The following is a 21,199-nucleotide window of genomic DNA, read 5'->3' as shown; positions in this document are numbered from 1 at the left end:
TTTTGGAGTGCAACTGGGCCAATTGTGAAACTGCTTCTGTCAGTGTACCGTTGTCAGCATCGTTGGCAGGAATGAATGTGCAGCATGATTGTCCTATCTTTGCGCAAACTCCTCCTTCCATGGCAGTGAGGAGGTCCAATACATATCTGTTCTGCAGTGCTACCATCCTTATTGCTCGCAGCTCCTCTTTTATCGCGTTGAATCCGTTTACTGTAGAATTGATGGTCATCATAAATTCCCATCTAGTTATCTGGAGCCATTTTGCGTTTGCGTAAGCCTGTAGTCCCGGATGGATTATTGAGGAGAAGAACATTGCTGCTCTGCTGAATAGTCTGTGTTCTGGCGGGATTGAAGTGAGTGCCGTTTCCGACCTTCCCCATAGGTAATTTCCTGTCAGAGGTTCTCCTTGTCTTTTCCGTCTATTTAGGACAGTATCATTGCCGCTGGTCCTGTTCCCTGGCTCCTCCTGAGGTGGTGCAGATCTCTTATTTCTCTTGTCCCCTTCATCCATTTTGGGAAAGTTCGCCACATTCACATGCTTCTGGGGTACCACTAGTGATGGTACATTGACGTGCACCATCGTGCATACACCATTCCACAGAGGGGGCAGTGTGTGATATGCCTTTTCTCCACAGGCCCAGTAATGGTCCATTATCACTGCTGTTCCTGCTCCCCCCTCAGGTAACTCCATCACGCTTCCACAATTGGTGTTGTATCCTACGTCCACCTCTCCTTTATGTTGGTAGCATACTTTAGGCGCAGTCAGCGGCAGTATTGTTATCGGGTCTTCATCCGTTTCTATCCATGTGAGCATAGGCACGTATTTGATCCAAGTCGTCCAACATCTGTGGTTGTGTGCATCGATAGTTGAAATAGTTTCTTTTGTTACCATGTTGCTGCCAACCACTCCTATCTCCCATTTGTTGTCCAAGTACACTTTCCCCGTTATCGTCACCAGTGGCCTCTCCCAGCATCCTAGTTTACCAGGAACTTCAGTGGCGTACCAATCACATGATAAATACTGCAGTGTTACTTTCTTTGTTTCTCCTTTTGCAGGACCACTTGTTATGTATCTGAATGCTTCAGCATGTAAACTGCTCTTGTGGTAACTCAAATAAGGAAGTTGTTTTCGTATGGGTATGAGTCTCGTGTTTTCCACGTCATATGCACCACTGTCCCTTGAAATCTTCCTTTCGTTTGGAACAGTGCCAAGTATATTATGCATCGTGCTGTTTTTTCGTCTATTTCTGTGGCAACAAATGTTCGAGAAGCGCTCATGGCGTATGGTATTAATGAGCAAACGTAGCAGCTGTCTTCTGTTGTCTGCTTACCAATGCGGGTCATGTGTTGATACCATATGTTGTTTGAGACGTGTGCTGAATCTTGTATGTAATTGTCAATACCTTTATTATCTGAGTATGTGCTGCGTTGAACTCTATTTTGCTTGTGCGCAATTTTACTAATATCACCTGACGTAACACCTGTTGCAGCTGGGGATGGGGGTGTGTTAGGTTTGGGTACAGCAATAATATTGATAGCACAGCTGTACTGCCATACAGAGGCAGCTACGAACCCGGTGATTACCAAAATCCCTATTACTTTTATTACATATGCTAATTTCACCGGCATTTTGCTCTTACCTTGCTGCAGTCCGGCAGCGTATTCTTGCGACGTTAGAGTTGCCCGCCTGAAAATTCTCAATATGCTGGTTATTAAATGTTAGTTGTTGTTTTTTAAGCTCTCCCTATCAAATAATCATTCAGTGCCCAGGCGAAGAGCTGTTCCCACGCTAATCTAAGCGATCTATCTCTTAGGGCAGGCAAGTATGGGTGGAGGTGGGGCATCGAGTATTCTATGGCCAAAAGGAACGCTGTGTAGTAGACACGTACCCTTTTCCTTTTCAGGTACGTTGGCCTTTTTATTTCATATACAAATTGGTGTGACAATTCTTCTGGGTAATTATCGTCTGAGGGTACCATCTACTCCTGGGCAGTGAATTTGTTAGTTATCTACTTTCTTAGCAGTACAATAATACGCGGTTCCTGCATGTGCGAGAGAAAAGAAAAGAGAGCATTCACGTGTTTACATGTGTACTTGTGTAAGGCAATGTCCTTCAGTTCAGTTACTACTGTAATGGGGGGGGGGTTTTGGGCTCAACTGGTGGGCGTGGCTTTTACTCTTTGAGCGTGTGATCATGGGGTGGGCTGTATGGGGATCACCCCTTTCTTCTTCAGTTATTGTCTCTGGGGAGTCTGGGGAGTGACAAGGTATGGGAATACTTGGGCTGCTGGCTGTGGTAGAACTTTCTTCCTCCGTTGTCGATGTCGTTGCTGTTCTCTCAATGGACCTGTCGGTGGCGCTGGGGCGGGTCTGTAGTTTGTAGATCTTTACGTCGTGTAGGTGGTTCCAGGCACGCTTGTCCTGTAGCTTTACTGCTCTTGTTGATACCTCCTCTACCAGATGGGGGCCAGTAAAGCGTGGGCTGTTCCACTTCCTATTGAAGTTGCGAAGTAGTACGTGGTCACCTTTAGCAATCTTACACAGTCCTTCCTTTTCCAGTTCTTTATCCGCGTCTTCTTGTTGGCTTCTATCAGACCCGCCCCGTGTGCGCTCGAGCTGTTGAGACACAAACACTACACTAGTAATCAAAGAAGACACATATTGGTACATTTCATCACCAAGAACACTTGCTGTGCTTTCGTGGTCGGTAAATGCTCTTGACGTTGGCGTTAGGGGAAGGCGCATTTGACGTCCGGTAACCACCTCATGGGGAGTGAGGTGGTGGTCGGACCCTGGCCTATTCCTTAGCTCAAATAAGGCTAATGGAAGACAATATAACCAACTCCTCTTTGTTGTTTGCTGTATCTTTGCAATTGCCTCCTTTAATAGGCCATTCAGGCGTTCACATACACCGTTGGCCTGTGGGTGGTATGCACATGCAAATTTATGTTGAATGTTCAGCAGTGATGTAATGTGCTGAACATCTCGTTTGCGAAATGTGGGCCATTGTCTGACCTTAACACCTCGCACACTCCCCACCTGGGGAAGACCTCCCTCACTAGGAATTTGGCTGCTCTAAATGCATCTGGGTGTGAACAAGGCCCTGCCTCAATCCACCTAGAAAATGGGCATACTACTACAATCATATACCTATTTCCTTGACATATATTGATCATATCAACATAGTCAATATGGAGATGCCGGAAAGGTCCCTCTGGCCGGGGTATAGTACATCTTATCACCTTTAGAGTGTGGCCGGCCGTAAACTGTTGACATGTGAGACAATTACTGATAAAATTTGACACATGCGAATTTAACTCGGGGCAGAACCAGTCTTCCCTAATTCGTGCTGCAATTACTTCCTTTCCTGTGTGGGCTGGATGATGTAGTTGGTTCAGGGCAGTGTTCAAAAGTGCCAATGGTATTACAACCTTTCCAGTGCCACCCTGGCGCCATAGTGCATCGGTTGGTGACATTGTACACCCTCTTTTTACCCATATTTCTTTTTCGGCCATTGGTGCAGCCGCTTGTAACTCCATAATCTGTGTGGCTGGGAGATGGGTGTACCCTTCTCTTATCAACATCTCCTTAGCCATTCCCCTCCCTCTCCCTCTCTGTGACTCTGGGGGGTTCCATATCTCACCAAAGTATGCAGCATACTTCGCATGTGCGTCCGCTGCTGTGTTTCCCTTCGAGACGTGGTCCTCACCATTGGTGTGTGCGGTGCATTTCACTAAAGCTAATTCTTGGGGGTCATTAATTACTTCAATTAGTTCAGCCAATAAGAGGGCATGTTGCACTGGAGTGCCATCAGCTCTCCTAAACCCTCTTCTTCTCCATTTCGACAGCCCTGAGTGGACAGTGGATGTAACATATGCGCTGTCGGAATATATGGTCACCCGTTTGTCAAAGCTTTCCTTCAACGCCAAGATCAGTGCGACCAGTTCAGCTGCTTGAGCGGAGTAATGCTGTGGTAATTGTCCACATTTCATTGCCACACACACCGGTACCTCCATCATTTTTACCACCGCAGCCACAGTTCTCCTCACACCATCCCTCTGATCGATAGTTGATGACCCATCAGTAAATAACAGCTCCCCCCCCTCTAGTGCGTTTTCCTCAACTTTTCTAGTACATGAGTACATTTCAGTTATTTGTGTACAGTCATGGGCATAATCTCCCTCCTCAATTACTTCTGCTAGGAACCTTGCAGGGTTGACCGTGCTGTATCTAACAATTGATAGTTCGGCTCTGGATAGAATGATCTCATAACCTGATGCTCTTTGCGTGGTTAGGGTGGATTTAGGTTTATTTAATATCGCAAAAAGTGCATGTTCCACAAATAGTGTAGTCGGGCACCCCATGGTGATTGCTGATGCTTTTTCCACCGCAAAAGCAGCTGCGGCGAGACCTTGTTCGCAGGGGAAGTGGCCTAACATTACAGGATCTAAGTGGCCACTGTAAAATGCTACTGGTTTGTAGCCCATGCTTGTTTTTTGAGCCAACACTGCTTTCATTACTGCTGAGTCGCAATGTGAAAATATAAAAAATTGCCGCTCATAGTCTGGGGATGCCAGTACCGGAGCAGTTGATATCGCATCTTTTAATTCATCAAAAGCTTCTTTCATTTCCATCGTCCACCCCAGTTTTTTCTCCCCTTTATTAGCTTCCCGTAACGCCTCAAGCAGGGGTCCTATGTACGAACTGTAATCAAATACCCAAGCTCTACAGTAGTTGCAGAGCCCCAGGAACTGCTGCAGTTCCCTTACAGTTTGTGGCATTGGAGTGGTCGAAATAGCTTGTGCTCTTTGTGGTGCGATCTTTCTTCCATGTTGGGATATAAGCTGACCAATGTAAAGTACCCGTTCTTGACAGTACTGTATCTTTTCCATGTCTACCTTGTAACCTTTGTCAGCCAATATTGTCAACACCTTTAAGGAGTCCTCTCTGCATGTTTTTCCGTTTTTACTGCAAATTATTATGTCATCCACATACTGCAACACCGTGCTTTCTACTTTGTTTCCCAAATCCATCTGTATCACTCTATTGAAAATTGAAGGTGATTCACAATACCCTTGTGGCAATCTGGTGTGTTTCCACTTAGTGTTTCTGTAAGTGAAGCTCGTCAGATCTTGTGAGTCTGGGTGTAATCTTATTGAGAAAAAAGCATTTTTAAGGTCGATCACTGTAAATCGTGATGCTTCTGCTGGAATGCCACACAAGATTGTGGCTGGGTTTGCAGCTACGGGATATTCCGCTTCTACTATGTTGTTCAAGGGCCTGAGATCCTGTATAAAGCGCCAAGACCCCCCTTTAGCCTTGCGCACTGGGTACACAGCCGTATTACATGGTGATTCTGAGGGGACCAATATACCATTATTTATAAGGGCCGTTATGGTTTCATATATGCCCTCATCTGCCTCTTTTGATAGTGGGTACTGTTTTACTCTGGGGAGTATTGCACCTTTTTTCAATTTTATGTTTACTCCCCCTATACTTTTTATGCAGCCCACGTCATAGGGGCCAGTTGTCCACAATGATTTGGGTACTTTTGACATATCATCCTTAAAGAAAGGGACCGGGGTGCATGCGGGTGCCTCAAGTGCCATTGCAATTTTCTGTGCTACTTGTTTGTAGGCCACTCTTAGCCATATTTCCACACTCATCATAAACACCATTTCACCTTCCTCCTTTTCATCTGAAAACAGCTCCTCATCTGACGCCTGGGTGAGCCTACATCCTTCTGCTAATGCTATCACTGCCCTCCATGCTCTTCCTTCTCTGTCTTGGGCATGTACAGCAATATAATCAGCTGTTGCAATAATGCTCTCAATATCCATTGAAACCACCTTCCCTTCTGGTTCATTAACAGGTGTTTCTGGTCTGAACAGATAGGCTGCTGGCCTTCTCCATATTTTCCCTTCTATCCCTGGCATCCATGCAATTGCCATGTCCGTTCCATACTGGAAGAGTTCACCATCTACTGGCTCCGCCCTAATCGCTGTCTGTCCACAGTATGCTTGCATAATCTGTCGTGCCGTGAGCATGTTAATCCCCGGAGTAGAGCAAATTATGCCGTCCTCAGTAAAGGAGATCGTCATATTCAACCTGTTCATTATATCTCTCCCCAGTATATTTACTGGTGAGGCACTATAATATAAAAGTGGAACTGACAGATCGTAATCTCCAATAGATAAGGGAATGTTATCAGTAAAGGGAACCAACCCTCTAGCCCCAGAGAATCCTTGGGTGTTCATGGTCTCGCCTGACATCTTAAATTTACCTTCCCTTATGCAAGACCGGGTCGCCCCGGTGTCAACAAGGAATGATAATTTTTTGTCACCTATCGTTACCTCTATGCGTGGTTCCTCCGCACTATTAGGTGTTACTGACAGGATGGGACACACCAAGGCCGTCTGTGGGCTGTCCTATTGGGGGTACAACGACTGGCCATTTCCGGTATAAGGGTTGTGTCCCAAAACCGTCACCCTACCCAGTTGTGTTTGTGGTATTTGTGGTTGTTGTGTCATCGCTACCTGTTGTTGTGGCAGTGTTTGGGGCTGTTGTTGTGTTAATTGTTGTTGTTGTTCATTTCCTTGTTGCAACATTTGCTATTGTGGTATGCCCTGCTGTACCTGTGAGGGCCTTGATTGTCCCTGATCACTCCATGATGGTGTTCCTGGTCTAACTCTACACGTGCGTGACATGTGCCCCAATAGTCCACAGCTCCAACACACCGGTGGTTCCCTATTCTGCCATGGAAAGCTCCCTGTTTTGTCCTGGTATACTGGTTGCCCTGTGGGGTAGGAATTTCTAAGTCCTCCCACCTGCAGTTGGGTGCCATATCCGTACCCTCTCCCTCTCATAATTCCTCCTCTCCCCCTGTTATAATTATAATACCCAGCTCCTGGCATTGGGTATCCTCCTCCCACGTGGGGCGTGTATGGTTGGAGTGGTGGCACCTGTTGTGTTGTAGTCTGTGAAAGTGGTATTTGGGAGGAATCTTGTGCAGCCACTACTTGTGTGGGGCTTTGGGTCATTGTTGTAGGTGTAGTTATTAGTGCCCCTTCCATTGTGTATTTAGTAAGCTTTTTCTGTACTAATTTAGCCTCTTCCGTTTTCCTGTCCTCTTCCTTTTGTTTCATTTTTCCTTGCCATGTCCTACAATGATGCACTATAGTCAGTTGTATTTCGGGCCATGGTTTTGCTTCCATTCCCACTACTTTCTTTAGTTGTTTCTGAACTCCTTCTGGGAGCCCTTGTACCAGTATATGGTAAAATATTGCTGGTGTTTTATCCCATTGTTCTCTAGTTTCCATGCGCCACTTCTCTTGGATTTCCTGGATATAATCAACAGGATCTTCGTTCTCACGCATCTTGCGGGATGTAATTGCTCCTATATCTGATGTGTCTGGATACTGTACCCTCAGTGCCTGCCATAGTGCATGTCTGCAGTTTGCGAACGGGGCCCCATCGTGCGATGTATTTGTTATTGTTACCCCATGAAATCCCGCTCTCTTCCAGATGTCATCCGCTCTATCCCCTAATATTGATATTAAAAGGCCCTTTACATCTCCTACTGCCAGCTTCTGTCCTGCGGTGTGTTTTTCCATTTTATATATCCATTTACCCGCACCTCCACTTAATGATGGGAGCCTACATTTTATATTTTCTTTATCGGTATGCTTCCAAGGAACATACTGTGGTCTAACCCCACCTCTCTCCAAAAGTGGCATTAAATTATGTTTCGTTTCACCCTTTGTGTTCCATAATATTGAGTCCTCACACCCTTCCTCCTCTTCCCTTTTTTCCACATTTTCACTTTCGTTTGTATTTCCCCTGCTCATACCTCTTTCTTCTCCATCTTTTCCCCTTCTTCCATCTTTCTCTGTTTTTCATGTGGGCATGTGTATACCTCTTTCCTGCCTGCGACTAGGGAGGTCCCTAAGCCGCCATGTATAGGGTGTCAGTTCGTCGGTGAAGGGAGCTAGTTTTATTTTGTGTAACGAACATGAGGTGGTTGAGCATGTAGGGTGCGATAGGGGAGGGCGTGATGGGCGTGATGGGGATGGGGATGGGGATGTTGCGGCCTCATGTGCCTGTCTTTCCTCTATTCCTTGCTTTCCCTCCTCACTTCTCTCCATCTCATCCTTTCTCCTACTGATCCATGGTGAGTCTAGGTTGGTCCGGATGATGTATAGTTTATCTAAGCTTTCCCTTTCACTGTTTCTTCCTTCATTTTCCGCTCCCTCTTCCTCACTACAAAAGCTAGTCATAAACGGCACCCCCCACTCGGTCTTTTTCCCCTTGTTCGTTACTGTTTGTAAATGTATTAGGTCCAGTTCTCCTCTTTCTCCTTTATCAACCGCTCCCCTTTGTGCTGATGTTGTTGCTACTTCTGTGTCATCATATACATCCCCCCATGCTCCACTCTCCCTTCCCCTATCTCCTCTTTCTCCTTCATACCTTTCCTCCATTTCCTTACTATTTTCCTCCCTTTTCCTTTTCAATTCCTCCATCACTTCACTTCTCATCTGTTCTAATATTCTTTCATCCTCTTTCTTCCTTTCCCATTTCGCCCTTTCTTTTTCTACTATACTCTCCATCACCCTCCCTTCTTCGTATTTCTTAGTTGATTCTGATAGTAACCTCCTCCTCCATATTGCCATTTCTTTTTCTTTTTCTTCTTCTTCCCTTTTCTTTTCCCGCAGTACTACTCTTGATACCCTTTCTGCTGCTGCTTTTACCCTGTCAGCTTCTCTCCTTTGCTCCTCAGTTCGTTCCCTTATTTTTTCCAATTCGTTCTTACCTTCTTTCCTTTTCCTCGCTCTCTCTCTCCTCCCTCTCAAGCTGCTTGATCAATTCATTCTGTTCATCCCTTAATTTTGCTAATCGTTCCTCCAAAATCTCTTCTTTTTGTCTTAACAGCTCTTCCCCCCTCAATTCACGCTCTCTGGCATTATCCTCATCTGTTTTCTTTACTACCTCCGTCTCTTCTCCTGTTAATGAACCTCGTAATTTTAATAATATCTGTGCAGCTACCCATTCATCATTTCCTATTTCCACAGTCTGATCTTCTCCAGTCCTCCCCTCCCCTGCTGGCATTTTCCTATAAGCCACATATGGTGGAGGGCTGTATGCCGGGTTCGAGTATCCCTCAGCCGCCCTTAACTGTCCTCTTTCTATTTCTCCCAATTCTCTTAAAGGGTACAACCCCCCTCTCTCTGTTTTTACTCCCGTTGCTAGGGGTATATCATTGCTCGGTTCCTTTTTTATTTCATCTGCTTTATTATTCTTTTCTCCTCCCTCACCTCTGTTTCCCGTGTTCTTTGGGTCCTCATTCCCGTGTTTCCCATCCTCTCCTTCCTCCTTAATCTCTGTTTCTTCTGGTATTTCCCCCATAGTGAATATTCCATTTGGTCCTGGTCGGGACCCCTGGAACATCCTCCATAAGTTAAACACCTCCACGTGGTTTGCCAACTTCTTCCCTTTATATGTATTGTGCAGATGATTTAATAGTGAATGTTGGGCATATGGATCAAAGCTACCGTTAGACGGCCACGGTGTTAGCATTTTGTTATCCGTCCCCTGGGTCCATTCTATGCTATACTTAATCAGTTTCTCCCTATGGGGTGGCAGTGTTGTGCATATGTATTGTAGTGGCGTGGTGAGGGTGTTCCCCCACCCTCCCGATCCTGTTCCGTATGACATAGTAGCGCTCCACTTGCTACCCTTCCCTAATCTGCTATCAGTTTATCCCACTAGTAGTTTACAATATACAGCCTTATATCGTTACCTGGCCCCGTAAGTTTGGGGACTTATGATAGTCCGCTTAAGGAAAATGATAAAAATATAGTATGTTACATTTGTAGATTTTCCTCTGCCTTTCTTCCTTTATACAACACCCTTACGGCCCCCTGCGGCTGAGGCGTACGTAGCCCCCTGCGGCTGCGTACCCCTTATTACGTTCTTATACAGTCGTCCTGTTTTCACGTGCTCCTCCCCCTTCTACACTTGCCGTGGCCGGCGTTCTCCGTGCGCAGTCACGTTCCCCGTTTCGCCTTTCCTCGATCAACTCGTTTACCGTTTATCTCCGTTTCCACTCCCTTACCACAGTTCTCTTCCCCACCACTCTCAAAACGGAGATGCCTCGTGCTTGCGATATCCTATGAAAACCCTACTGGTGACGTCACCGATCTCTTAGAGCTACTGGTAAGTTCTTCATATATTCTTTAAATCCAAATTACACCTGCAATCTACCCCCGTTAACCGCACAGCTGTCTTCCTGTCACTCCTGGAACAAGGTAATCAAATCAATAATATAATCGGACTGCGCACGCTGCGTCGCCTCGCGTGTGATACGCCCCTCGACAGGAGGGCTTAACCAGCCAATTATCTTCCGTATTGGGCAACTAACTAGCTACCGCTTCAGGGAAACGTCATCTACCTATCGAGTGTCTTGCTCGAACAATAGGGATCCACATCTACTCATTGATCAATAAATGCCAAATCGTAGGAAACCACACACACACACACCCTTACACGTAGTCGCGACCTAGGCCAATCAGTGTCTACGAGCGGACGCATGTGATGTTTTCGTGCTCCGCCCCCTTCTCTCGCGTGGCGTAGCCAACTGCTCTCACGCTTGTTCAACTACCATTCATTCTATTTCTAACACTAAATTCTCAAACCTTCGCCGTTCACCTGTGCAACACCTCCCGCCTCCCGTATTTAATTCCTCCCCCCTCCCTCACAATTTCACATTGTTTGTTGTGCATGGCATGCTCACCAAGTTCTCTTGATGCGGGGCCGCTCGACTGCGCGCACCCCTCCGAGCGGCTTGTCACCTCCCCTCGTCTGGACCACGTCTGGACACTCGCCAACCGCGGGCGGGATACTTCTCAACCGGCTCCCGAGGGCCAATATCCGGATTGCGCTGTCCGGTCTTCTCGCAGTTCCGCGATGGTCCTGTAGTCCTCAGAAGGGGGCGACGGCAGAGGGGGCCACGCCGCCGGGCCTCCTCGCAACTTGAGTGCTTGGAAAAAGTAAAAAATAAAAATGCCGATCTTAAACAGATCTCAGCAGTGCCTCCAACTTGTCGGGGGGAAATTCTGCCGGGGTCGGCCGGGCCGTCCGCAGACCTCCGGGCAGGGAGGCCCCAACTCCTCCCGTATATCCCAAAAGAGATAGAGTATGAGACACACACAAGAAGCAAGGTGACTCTGCTGTTTATTAAACACAAACGGCAGGGATGGGTCAAGGATCATACGCATCTGACCTGACACACACACAATCGTGGGGCTCGCAGGCCCTTTTTACTGTAGTATGACGCGCTACTTGCGTCACTTTAGAAAGTTAACAAAAAAACCTATCGCCACTCTTAATTGGTTGCTCGAGTGGTAGGGTTAGTATAGCATACGTATAGAGAATAATATGAGTGGACAAGGGTTAGTCAGGTGATATATCTGGGTTGTCCCTACAATTAGATACATGAGAATTGTTACATGAAGACTCCTAATGATTGGTTAATGTTAATGGCGTCAGTGATAAGAGCCCCATGTTCTGATTGGTGCGCCCGTGAGCTTCCCAGCCTGGGACCATCGCTGTTCCCAGCTCTCGGTGTACCTGCAATTTGCAACAATGTTTCACTATGGGTACATGCAGACAATGTGAAGACTTATTCATGAGCTGGACGGCCGACTACTCCCACTGTCGCAGATGTCCATTGATCCTTTCAAGTGTATCTGCCCGTGTCTTGTAACGAGGGATCCAGACGCCTCCTTCCTCCTGGGCTTTGCATCTTGTCAGGTTCGGCTTGGTCACGTGAGGTGGGACCGTGTTTGAGGCAGAATTCTGCACAATTAATATTGTTTTTCCACTGTGTGCCTGGTTTAATTTGCAGGTGCGACTTTAATGTTGGTGCACGGCGTGCGAGGTTGCAACATCGTGCCCTTGATGGTCTTCTTTTGGAATGTGGGTTTGCAACATTACGACCTTGGCTGTCTGCTTTCGCCAGGCTCATTCTGCAGGATCAGCAACCTGACTCTTGTTCTGTTAACGTCCACGGGAGCTCTTGCTTGCGGCCTACTTAGGCCTGGTGTATAGGTGGAACCGTTTGGTGCACAGGCGCTTTAGGTTATAGTCTCATATTGTCTTATGACCAGTATCGTGTCTTCGTTATAATTCTCATTATGGCACCTAGGTTTAGAAGAAGCGTAAGCAAGCTCTTTAGATGAGTTCATGGTGCGTCTTGCGTTTCTGCATTTTGAGAGCCTATGTGGAAAATAATAAAGATGCACGTCCGTGAGTATGTCTGTCGCCTACGTCATAGCACTGAGTATATTCTTCGTGTAGATTGGTGCGGGAGTGTCCAGTGTGTATATTGGCACAGGTGTGCTATCCGTTAGCTAGGTCGTCATGGCATCTCTAACGACTTATAGGTTTTAGTCTAGTTATCCATGCCGCAGGCATCGGCATGGGCAGGGCGGGCTGCTGGGCAGGCAGATGGACACATCCTTATGTTCCTGTACCAGGGTATCTGGTCGTCTGGTAGATGGGCAAACTCTTCTCGTGGCGGGTGCTTGGGCCGTGAACCTTTAGGCCAGGCGCGAGAGGGGGAAGATGGGAGCCTGTTTTTCCATTTTCCCACTTCACTTGTCTCGTTCCTCTAGTGAGCGGGAACCAGCGAGAAAACTGCAAGTTCACCATTACAGAGGCTTTCGGGGTTGTGTAGACAGCTTTGATTGCTCGTCGAAGGGTGGGGCCCAGGCCTATTTGCTTCAGCGTGGCCTCTAGGAAGTGCCATTCGACTCTATCAAACACCTTCTCGGCATCAATCAATAACAATGCTGGCATATCCGGTGATGTTTTGGTCTCGTGTATTAGGTGGCGGGTCTTGCGTGTGGAGTCTGCACCTTGTCTACCAAGGATAAAGCCAACTTGGTCATTGTGGATTATCGAGGGCATGTGTGCTTCTAGGCGTGCGGTGAGAATCCTTGTGTAAATTTTGGCATCAATATTCAAAAGAGATATCGGTCGATATGAGGCACAGTGCTTAAGGTCCTTTCCTTCTTTGGGGATGACGGTTATCAGTGCTTCTGAGAAGGATTCAGGGGCCACACCGGAGAGAAGAATGTTGTTGAAGAGGTCAGCCATGAATGGGAGTAGGGCGTTCTGAAAAGTCTTGTAGAATCCTGCTGTGTACCCATCATTCCCGGGAGCCTTCCCGGCTTGGAGTCTTTTAATTGCGTCCTCTACTTCTTCCGCAGTAATGGGGGTGTTCATGGCTTGTGCGATTTCGAACGGGAGGGACGGCATGGATACTTTGGACAAATAGTCTGTGATCGCTTCTGCGTGCAGTGCAGCCTGCGAGGTGTATAGTTTCTCATAAAAATTGGCGAAGGTTTTGGGGATATTAGGGGGGCGATGGTCGTGGGATGTTTCATCGTTGTATATAGTAGGCACCCACCGCTCGCGGCGTTGGCCGCGGAATCTTGCTGCGAGTAGAGCCCCGGCCTTATTTCCATGTTCATAGTGTTTTTGTTTCAGGCATTGGAGTTTGTGCACAATGTTCCCTGTTTCCAGTTGCCGTAGTTCTTCTCTTTTGGCAGTGGCTTGTTCAATCTGATGTAATCTATCGGAAGGCGCATATTGGGCCATGCGATCTAGTTGGGTGATTTCATTTCTAAGTCTACTTTCTATGAGTTGGCGTTCTCTTTTCTTTGCCGCTCCCTCCCTGATGAGAACTCCTCTCCAGGTGGCCTTGCCTGCCTCCCAAACTATGTTTGTGGAGATGTCACCCGTATTGTTTTGTTCGAAGTAATGGGTGATATCTTCCTCCAGTTGTTCCCGGAAGATTGGATCCTTAAAGAGTGATTCATTACAGCGCCATTTGGAGCTCTTCCGAGGGAGAGCCATTTGGTCGAGAATGTCTTCGGCATATCTTAATTCCTGGGTTCTTCTTCCTCCTGGAATCCATGGTCGCTGAACCAGGTCTGTTTACGCGGAGTGATAAGTATACCCCCGGCGCATTAAAAGCGATCTACAGTAGCGTGCATTTACCTGTATCCTCTTGTACATCTGCTCATCTATTGTGTAAATTACTGACACATTTACTCAGCTTGATCAAATATTCACTCTCTATGCATAGCGTGTTTTATTTGGCTTGATATATTTGACTGATATTAGGGCAATACAGCTTGTTAGCCCATCATTGATGAAAGAATGGGGTGAGAAAGAGGGACAGAGGGGTAATGCCGAGATTTACTGTATTGATTAGTATTGATTACTACTTACAGGTAGTAATCAATACTCTTGAGTCCGCTTCCTAATCTCAGTCCTAGAGCCCCACCTTCCCTCCCTCCCTTCTCACACTTTCCCTCCCCTGCCTGTGTACTGTTGGGGTGAAAACAGCTGCCTCTTGGATAATTGGTTCTCTTTTGTGGTCTTTCTACTTCTCCGTTTACGAGAGTCAGACATTGCGTTCATACTGTTGTTATTTTACATCTTTCCTTTTATCCAATTTAAATTAGTACATCTATTTCAAATCTCCTGAACACGTGTTACACCAGATGGCTCATCAGGCGGATTTAGATTAGATGTATATATAGCTGATGAATCTCAGCAAAGTACATATCTTATATTATATGATTTGTTATGACTTCAATCACTCATGATTGTTGAAAAGTACTTGAAGAATATGTATATTGAATAGGACCATTTGCTGTACCTTGAATGACTCATGATTGTTCATAAGTACTTGCAGAATATTTATATTGAATAGGACCATTTGCTGTGTCTTTAATGACTCATGATTGTTGATAAGTACTTGCAGAATATGTATATTGAATAGGACCATTTGCTGTGACTTGAATGACTCATGATTGTTGATAAGTACTTGCAGAATATGTATATTGAATAAGACCATTTGCTGTGACTTGAATGACTCATGATTGTTCATAAGTACTCACAGAATACGTGTATTGAATAGTATTGTATTGAATAGTACTATTTGCTGTGCCTTTAATGACTCAAGATTGTTGACAAGTACTCGCAGAATACGTATATTGAATAGGACCATTTGATGTACCTTTAATGACTCATGATTGTTGATAACTACTTGCAGAATATGTAAATTTGATAGGACCATGTGCTGTGCCTTTAATGACACATGATTGTTGATAACTACTTCCAGAATATGTAAATTTGATAGGACCATTTGCTGTGCCTTTAATGACTCATGATTGTTGATAAGTACTTGCAGAATATGTATATTGAATAAGACCATTTGCTGTGACTTGAATGACTCATGATTGTTCATAAGTACTCACGGAATACGTGTATTGAATAGTACTATTTGCTGTGCCTTGAATGACCCATGATTGTCGATAAGTACTTCCAGAATACGTGTATTGAATAGGACCATTTGCTGTGACTTGAATGACTCATGATTGTCGATAAGTCCTTGCAGAATAAGTTTATTGAATAGTACCATTTGCTGTGCCTTTATTGACTCATGATTGTTGATAACTACTTGCAGGATATGTAAATTTGATAGGACCATTTGCTGTGCCTTTAATGACTCATGATTGTCGATAAGTACTTCCAGAATACGTATATTGAATAGGACGATTTGCTGTCCCTTGAATTACTCATGATTGTCGATAAGTACTTGCAGAATAAGTATATTGAATAGTACCATTTGCTGTGCCTTTAATGACTCATGATTGTCGATAGGTACTGTCAGAATACGTATATTGAATAAGCCCATTTGCTGTGCCATGATTGTCGATAAGTACTTGCAGAATATGTGTATTGAAGAACTTGTCTCTATTATTCTGCATTGAATTGGTTGATCCACATATATTTCCTGGGAGCCCGTTTACCTGTTTTAGAATAAGAGTTTCTCTCTCCAGTCAGTGTGTGCAATTGCACGCCAACTGAGGATCTCTGAAATAGATGGACGAATACAAAATTGGATATAAAAAATAGGAATATTTAAACAGATGGACCAACCAAAAATTGGACTTTGGTAAGTCACCAACGATGCATTAATGAAAGCTATGACTGAGGATATTGAAAGTAACTGTACAAACCAAAAGTGAGATGTAGAAGAAATAAGAGGAACATTGGAATAGACATTAACTTAAAATTTTCATTTTAAAATGATTAAGGGTAAAATTATGGAATTCTTGTATCCATTTGGGCTCTTTGATACAGTATTTTACTTGCTGTATAAGCGGCTAACAAGCACACAACAAAAAAATAACTGAAATTAATTTGAATTGAATTGACTATATTTGCCTATATTTCATAAATAATCAAAACAATGGCATGCAGTTTTTATCGGTTTTTATCAAACATTGATGAATTTACAACAAGAGTATGGAGCCATTTTCAGCAGACTCATTGATTGAAAATGAATACAGTGTGAATCTCGAAGCGCAAGACTATTTTCTTTTTTTCCCCTTATATTCTGTATGGGACTGTGCAGGGAACAAGTATTATGCTATAATCCAAAACATACAGTATTAATGCCTATAACGCCTCCGTTTTGCTATCATCTGCCGTAGTTTAAAATCCTGCTAGTGTGCCTACACTTGCCATCAAGTTGACACTTCTGTACAATTGAGTCTCAGCAGGAGTGTAGTATGTTTAAATGGAAACTGTCCTTTTAAATATATCAGGAAGTCGCCTCCTGAAATAGCTTCAAGTTCAGAGTGTATGGCTGAATTGCTTGCTGGTCATCTTTATTACTCCTAGTCCCACTTGTCCTCGTCACGGTACCTATCTTTGAGGCCCCACCTATGCAACAATAATTGTTTTCCAGTCTTTCTCTCTGACCCCACCCCTCCTTACACAGGGGTATAACGCCGCCTCTTACCCACATTCCTCTGTTAATTTCCCAAGCCGCATCATGGGCCCTTCCCACCAACCTTCTGTAGTTGTCAGGGTTTCTGGTTTTTAGGGAGAGACTTTAGCCTTCCCTGTCTATGCTGAAACCCCTGGACTTTGTGAGACGCCCTGGTCTTGCGTCCAGATGACTGAGTATGACTCTTGGGCCCGGTCGGGCTGTGTTTCTAGCTGAGGTTCCATTCTCCTTCCTTTGTTTGTCTGTGTGCTTTTCACCTCAAAAGCTGTTACTTGACCTCTAAACACTCACCAGACAGCTTATTTCCTTCACAGGGAATTGTAAGGGCTCTGGACCCTCTGCAGGCCCTCCGGATGCCAATCTCTTAAATGAATGATGAATGACCGAAATGCCTGCCCCCATCACCACTCCATCAAAGGACAGATCAGAGAGGAGTTCCACCTACTTCTGAAGGTCTCATAAGACTGTAGCGCAGTCTGTCACCTCTCCAATGGCCATGCACAGCTTCGTGAAACCTGCCAGTACAGTTTTAGCTGTATATTAACCATACACAGTTGCCCTTAACGCCGGCTGGCACCTGTGTAGGATGTCCTCTGGGCTGTGTTTGTCTTTCTGTTTGAGCTGCTTCTTCTTCAGCCATGGCCAACCTGCTCACTGGACTGGGCGGGACATCACCCACTTCAACAGTGACGGGCAGGAAAGTCTCTTGGGGGCTGGAGGGTTAAGGTTCCAACTAGACCAATGCATTACAATACGCTCCTTCTCTTTACATGGTTTCAAGATCCCACGCTTGATGTCCGATATGACCGGAAGGCCCGTCATTGGGGGGGTGCTTATATGCCGGAATCTTGGGATCTTTTGATGTTCTGGGACCGCCACATCCTCTCTATCCAGGCGTTTACCTCTGGGGATCACCTCATCCCCAGGTTCAGAAGATGAGGGACTATCCACGACGGAGGATGAAGAGGAAGATGAGGAGATGCCCTGTCTGTTTTCTTATTCTTTTTCTTGCCTTCATCCACTTTAACCACCTCCTTGATAATGCTCTTATTCTCCTTTTGGGACAATGAATATTTCACCTGCAAGCTGTTCTTCTTATCCTCCGTTCCTATTTGTGTGTATTCTGAGAACTCGGACTCCGAATCTTCCACATGTTTGCACTTTTCCTTCTTCTTCCCAATCCTCCCCTAGTGATGCTCCTCACTAAATGCGGCAGCCCGAGACCCAGGTCAATGCACCGTTCTGCCGCGTCCTATTCATACACAGAGACGTGCACATGCGCCACTCTGTCTCGCCTCCCGTGCCTTCTCCAAAGATGGCGGCTTCCTCCGAGCACACCGGAGGTGATGTATTCATGCAACCAAGGATGCCGTCCCCGGCCGGATTCCTGCACCACAGGTAGGAGGCCATGACAGACCTCCATGTAGGTCCACCGCCTCTCCCACTTGCCTTACAGCCCGGACACAGGCCAATGCCTGCCCCGGGGTCAGTGACCTGTTGCACTCCAGTGCCCCGCCTCTGCATGGGCCTGCTGCCTCCCGTACTCAACTTACCCCTGTTGGGGAAAGCGAGGTCTCAAAGGTAAGTACTGGGAAGAGGGACGTGGAGGTAATGGTTCAAACACACCATGTTGTGCCCTACGCAAGCTATTAGCACTGCGGCCCACGTCACTGACAAAGGAGACGCTCAGCAGTGGATATAGAAAGCGGTACGTGATGCACACGTACCAAGAAGACCAGGATTTAAAGATGGCAGAGTTTGGGGGAAACCAGAGGGGGCAGCAGAGAGGAAATGCCCACATATAAAAGCATGACCAGGTCACCGGCAAGAATGTTGACGGAGCAAATGATATTTCAGGATATTGTGTTATGTGATTGGGTTTTATGCCACGTGCGGCTGCCATTTGCATGATCTGTCTGTAAAATTCAAGATGGCCGCCTTTAACATGCAAATAAACTCCAGTAAATGTTATGTAGGTAGACAAATGTAAAGACAATCCATTAAAAAGTTCAGAATGGAAGCAAAGCGGGCAATTAATAACATCACACTTTGGAGGGAATTTGCTAGCTAGTGATACTTTCTTGGTGTTAGTTGGTGGACAGATAAATGTGACAGGCCCTGTTTTACTCCCTTCTGATATTTCTGTACTTTTCTCCTTTTGGCAGATTCAAGATAAGCTGACGCTCTCGCAAACCAGATGCGAGTCGGTGGAGGGCTACTATGAAGAGGCGGAGCCATACGACCCCTCCGTAAATGGTACGCGCTTCCTTCAAGTGGTCCACTCTTTAAGAGCAAAGTACTTTTTGGTAACGCGAGGCTCCCTTTGGTTCAAAAGAAACAGCACCGAAAAGGAGGAGACAGGACAAGGTTCATGATAATTGACAGGTTCCATTCCCCATTAAAATCATGTATTAAGGCCTTTGGCAAACGATTCCTTGGGTAGCTTTGTCTCTATAAAGCATCACAATTCAGTGGAGGGGCCTACCTGGGAACCCCCTTTTGAAATGGTCCATTGAGATGTGCAATTGAACTGCACAGTTTCCATATATGGTGCAGGAATGTGGCCCCAAGATCCATGAGATGCCTGGGTACATTTACTCCAGAAAAAGATTGAACCCTTAATGTTTAGTGAAAGAAGCCAGTCCAATCCACAGCATAGAAAAGAAAGCTGCTGGGCAGGGGCACTGGCCACAAACCTCCGCATGGGAACAAGATGATGTGACTGCACGATGTACAAGGATCAGGGGGAAGTAGATATTGCTTGGGGTGTTATACACTTTGTCTCTTCCATCACCTTTTTGCTTCTTTTCCAAACATAATAAAAGAGGTGATGGCCGGAAGGTTTAGAATGAATCTCAACCTCTGGCATTGCTCTGGGCAACCCTCCTGACCATCGTTCTTCGCCTGCCAGGCCATTACAGAAAGGGAAAGACCATATGCATATCAGGCTTGGTCCCAACCCAAAATGGGCAGTCCAGCCCGAACTGCTAAGCCACATCCCTTCTGCATGAGACCACAAGCATCCCCAAACATGTTTCAGCCTTGTTGGGCCTCCTCAGTGAGGAGTAGCTTGGGTCTGTAGGCCCAGCAGGCACGGGACCCACGTCTGGGCATACCCTTCCCACTCGGGATGACTTTAGTAGAGTTGATGGCTGGAAGGTTTAGAATTTCCCAAGCATCACATGGTATAACATGTAGTGGCTCTACTGGGATTGGTGCAGGAATAACGGTGCAGGTTTCTGAGTAACATATTTATAAAGCTATCGCCATGGATACCCTTTGCTGTTAGTCAAGTTCCTGCCGTAGCTTAATTTAAATGGGAAGCTCTTAATTATCGATGGACGGCGGCAGAAACCGTATCCAGCAAGAAATCGAGCATTGGGAGTACCCGTGTCTGTGACGAGCCCCCCTAAGGATGAATATTTGGTGGTAAGAGCCTTATTGACGACATTTGTATCTTAAAGGCAACGTCAGTGCTTCCTTTAGAGACGCACATCTAACTTTTAATGAAGACAATTTAACCGTGTCACAATCTTAACTCTTTTTTAAAATGTCGAATTCATTTCAATTCTGTCTTCTGGTTTGACACATAAAAATGCTTGTTTTTTGTGCAACCTCAACAAGCAGCATACCCATTTCAAGCAATGACTACACACAGGCAGCCTTTTCACACAATTTATTTTGTGCCTCTTTTTACCTTAACTCTTGAAAGTTCATGTGCTATGTCGGATCCGGGGAAAAGCCCAGGTAAATTTCAGTCCATTACATTGCAATTAATGTTAGACTGCCGTAAACCAGAGGCGTTGCTGGGCGACAGGTGGGACTGATGGAGCTAGAACTCTCGGTATTTGGTTATAGCACAGGATAGAAGCGCAGGGTCTACAACCAAAAGGCTATCTAGCCCCGAGTCCCGACAGTCCCGACTTTAGCGTAGTCCTGGATCTCCTCCAGACCTAGCAACACCCCTGCCGTAAACACAATAGAAAGTGGCTAATGGCTAGTGGTTAGGATCCATGGTATGCTCCTTAAATGGTGCAAATGTAGAGTGATTAGAAGTGGGGGGGTGTTTAAAGTGTGAAACAGTGATTATGAGCAGGTAGCTGGATCATTCATTTATTTATAACTGGGTTTCTTTCCGTTTTTTTTTTTAAACTAGTTTATTAAATGTACCATCTTACACAAATATTGTAGAATTCTATCCATAAGAATTACAATACATTGCAAACAAGCGATAATTCTTCACCCCACCCTGTAAAATACAATCTTAAACCTGGAAGTAAACTGTGAAACTCAAATGAGATTTCTTTGGGCACACATTCTGTTCCGTGC

At 45.6% G+C, this 21,199-nt stretch overlaps 1 protein-coding gene across 3 annotated transcripts in view; it reads left to right on the top strand.

The window, feature by feature from the left end:
• Positions 1-21,199, top strand: part of AFAP1L2 (actin filament associated protein 1 like 2) — a 921,662-nt gene that overhangs the window by 588,416 nt on the left and 312,047 nt on the right. For all 3 annotated transcript variants that reach the window (XM_069611872.1, XM_069611871.1, XM_069611873.1), the window contains exon 5: positions 19,036-19,126. In XM_069611872.1, coding sequence (XP_069467973.1) covers positions 19,036-19,126 — 91 coding nt within the window. The remainder of the gene's footprint in view (positions 1-19,035; positions 19,127-21,199) is intronic.

Source organism: Ambystoma mexicanum, chromosome 8, assembly GCF_040938575.1.
Source record: "Ambystoma mexicanum isolate Mex_15411 chromosome 8, UKY_AmexF1_1, whole genome shotgun sequence".
NCBI classification, from domain to species: domain Eukaryota; kingdom Metazoa; phylum Chordata; class Amphibia; order Caudata; family Ambystomatidae; genus Ambystoma; species Ambystoma mexicanum.
The sequence above is the reverse complement of the archived record's forward strand: the minus strand, read 5'-3'. Positions and strand labels throughout refer to the sequence as shown.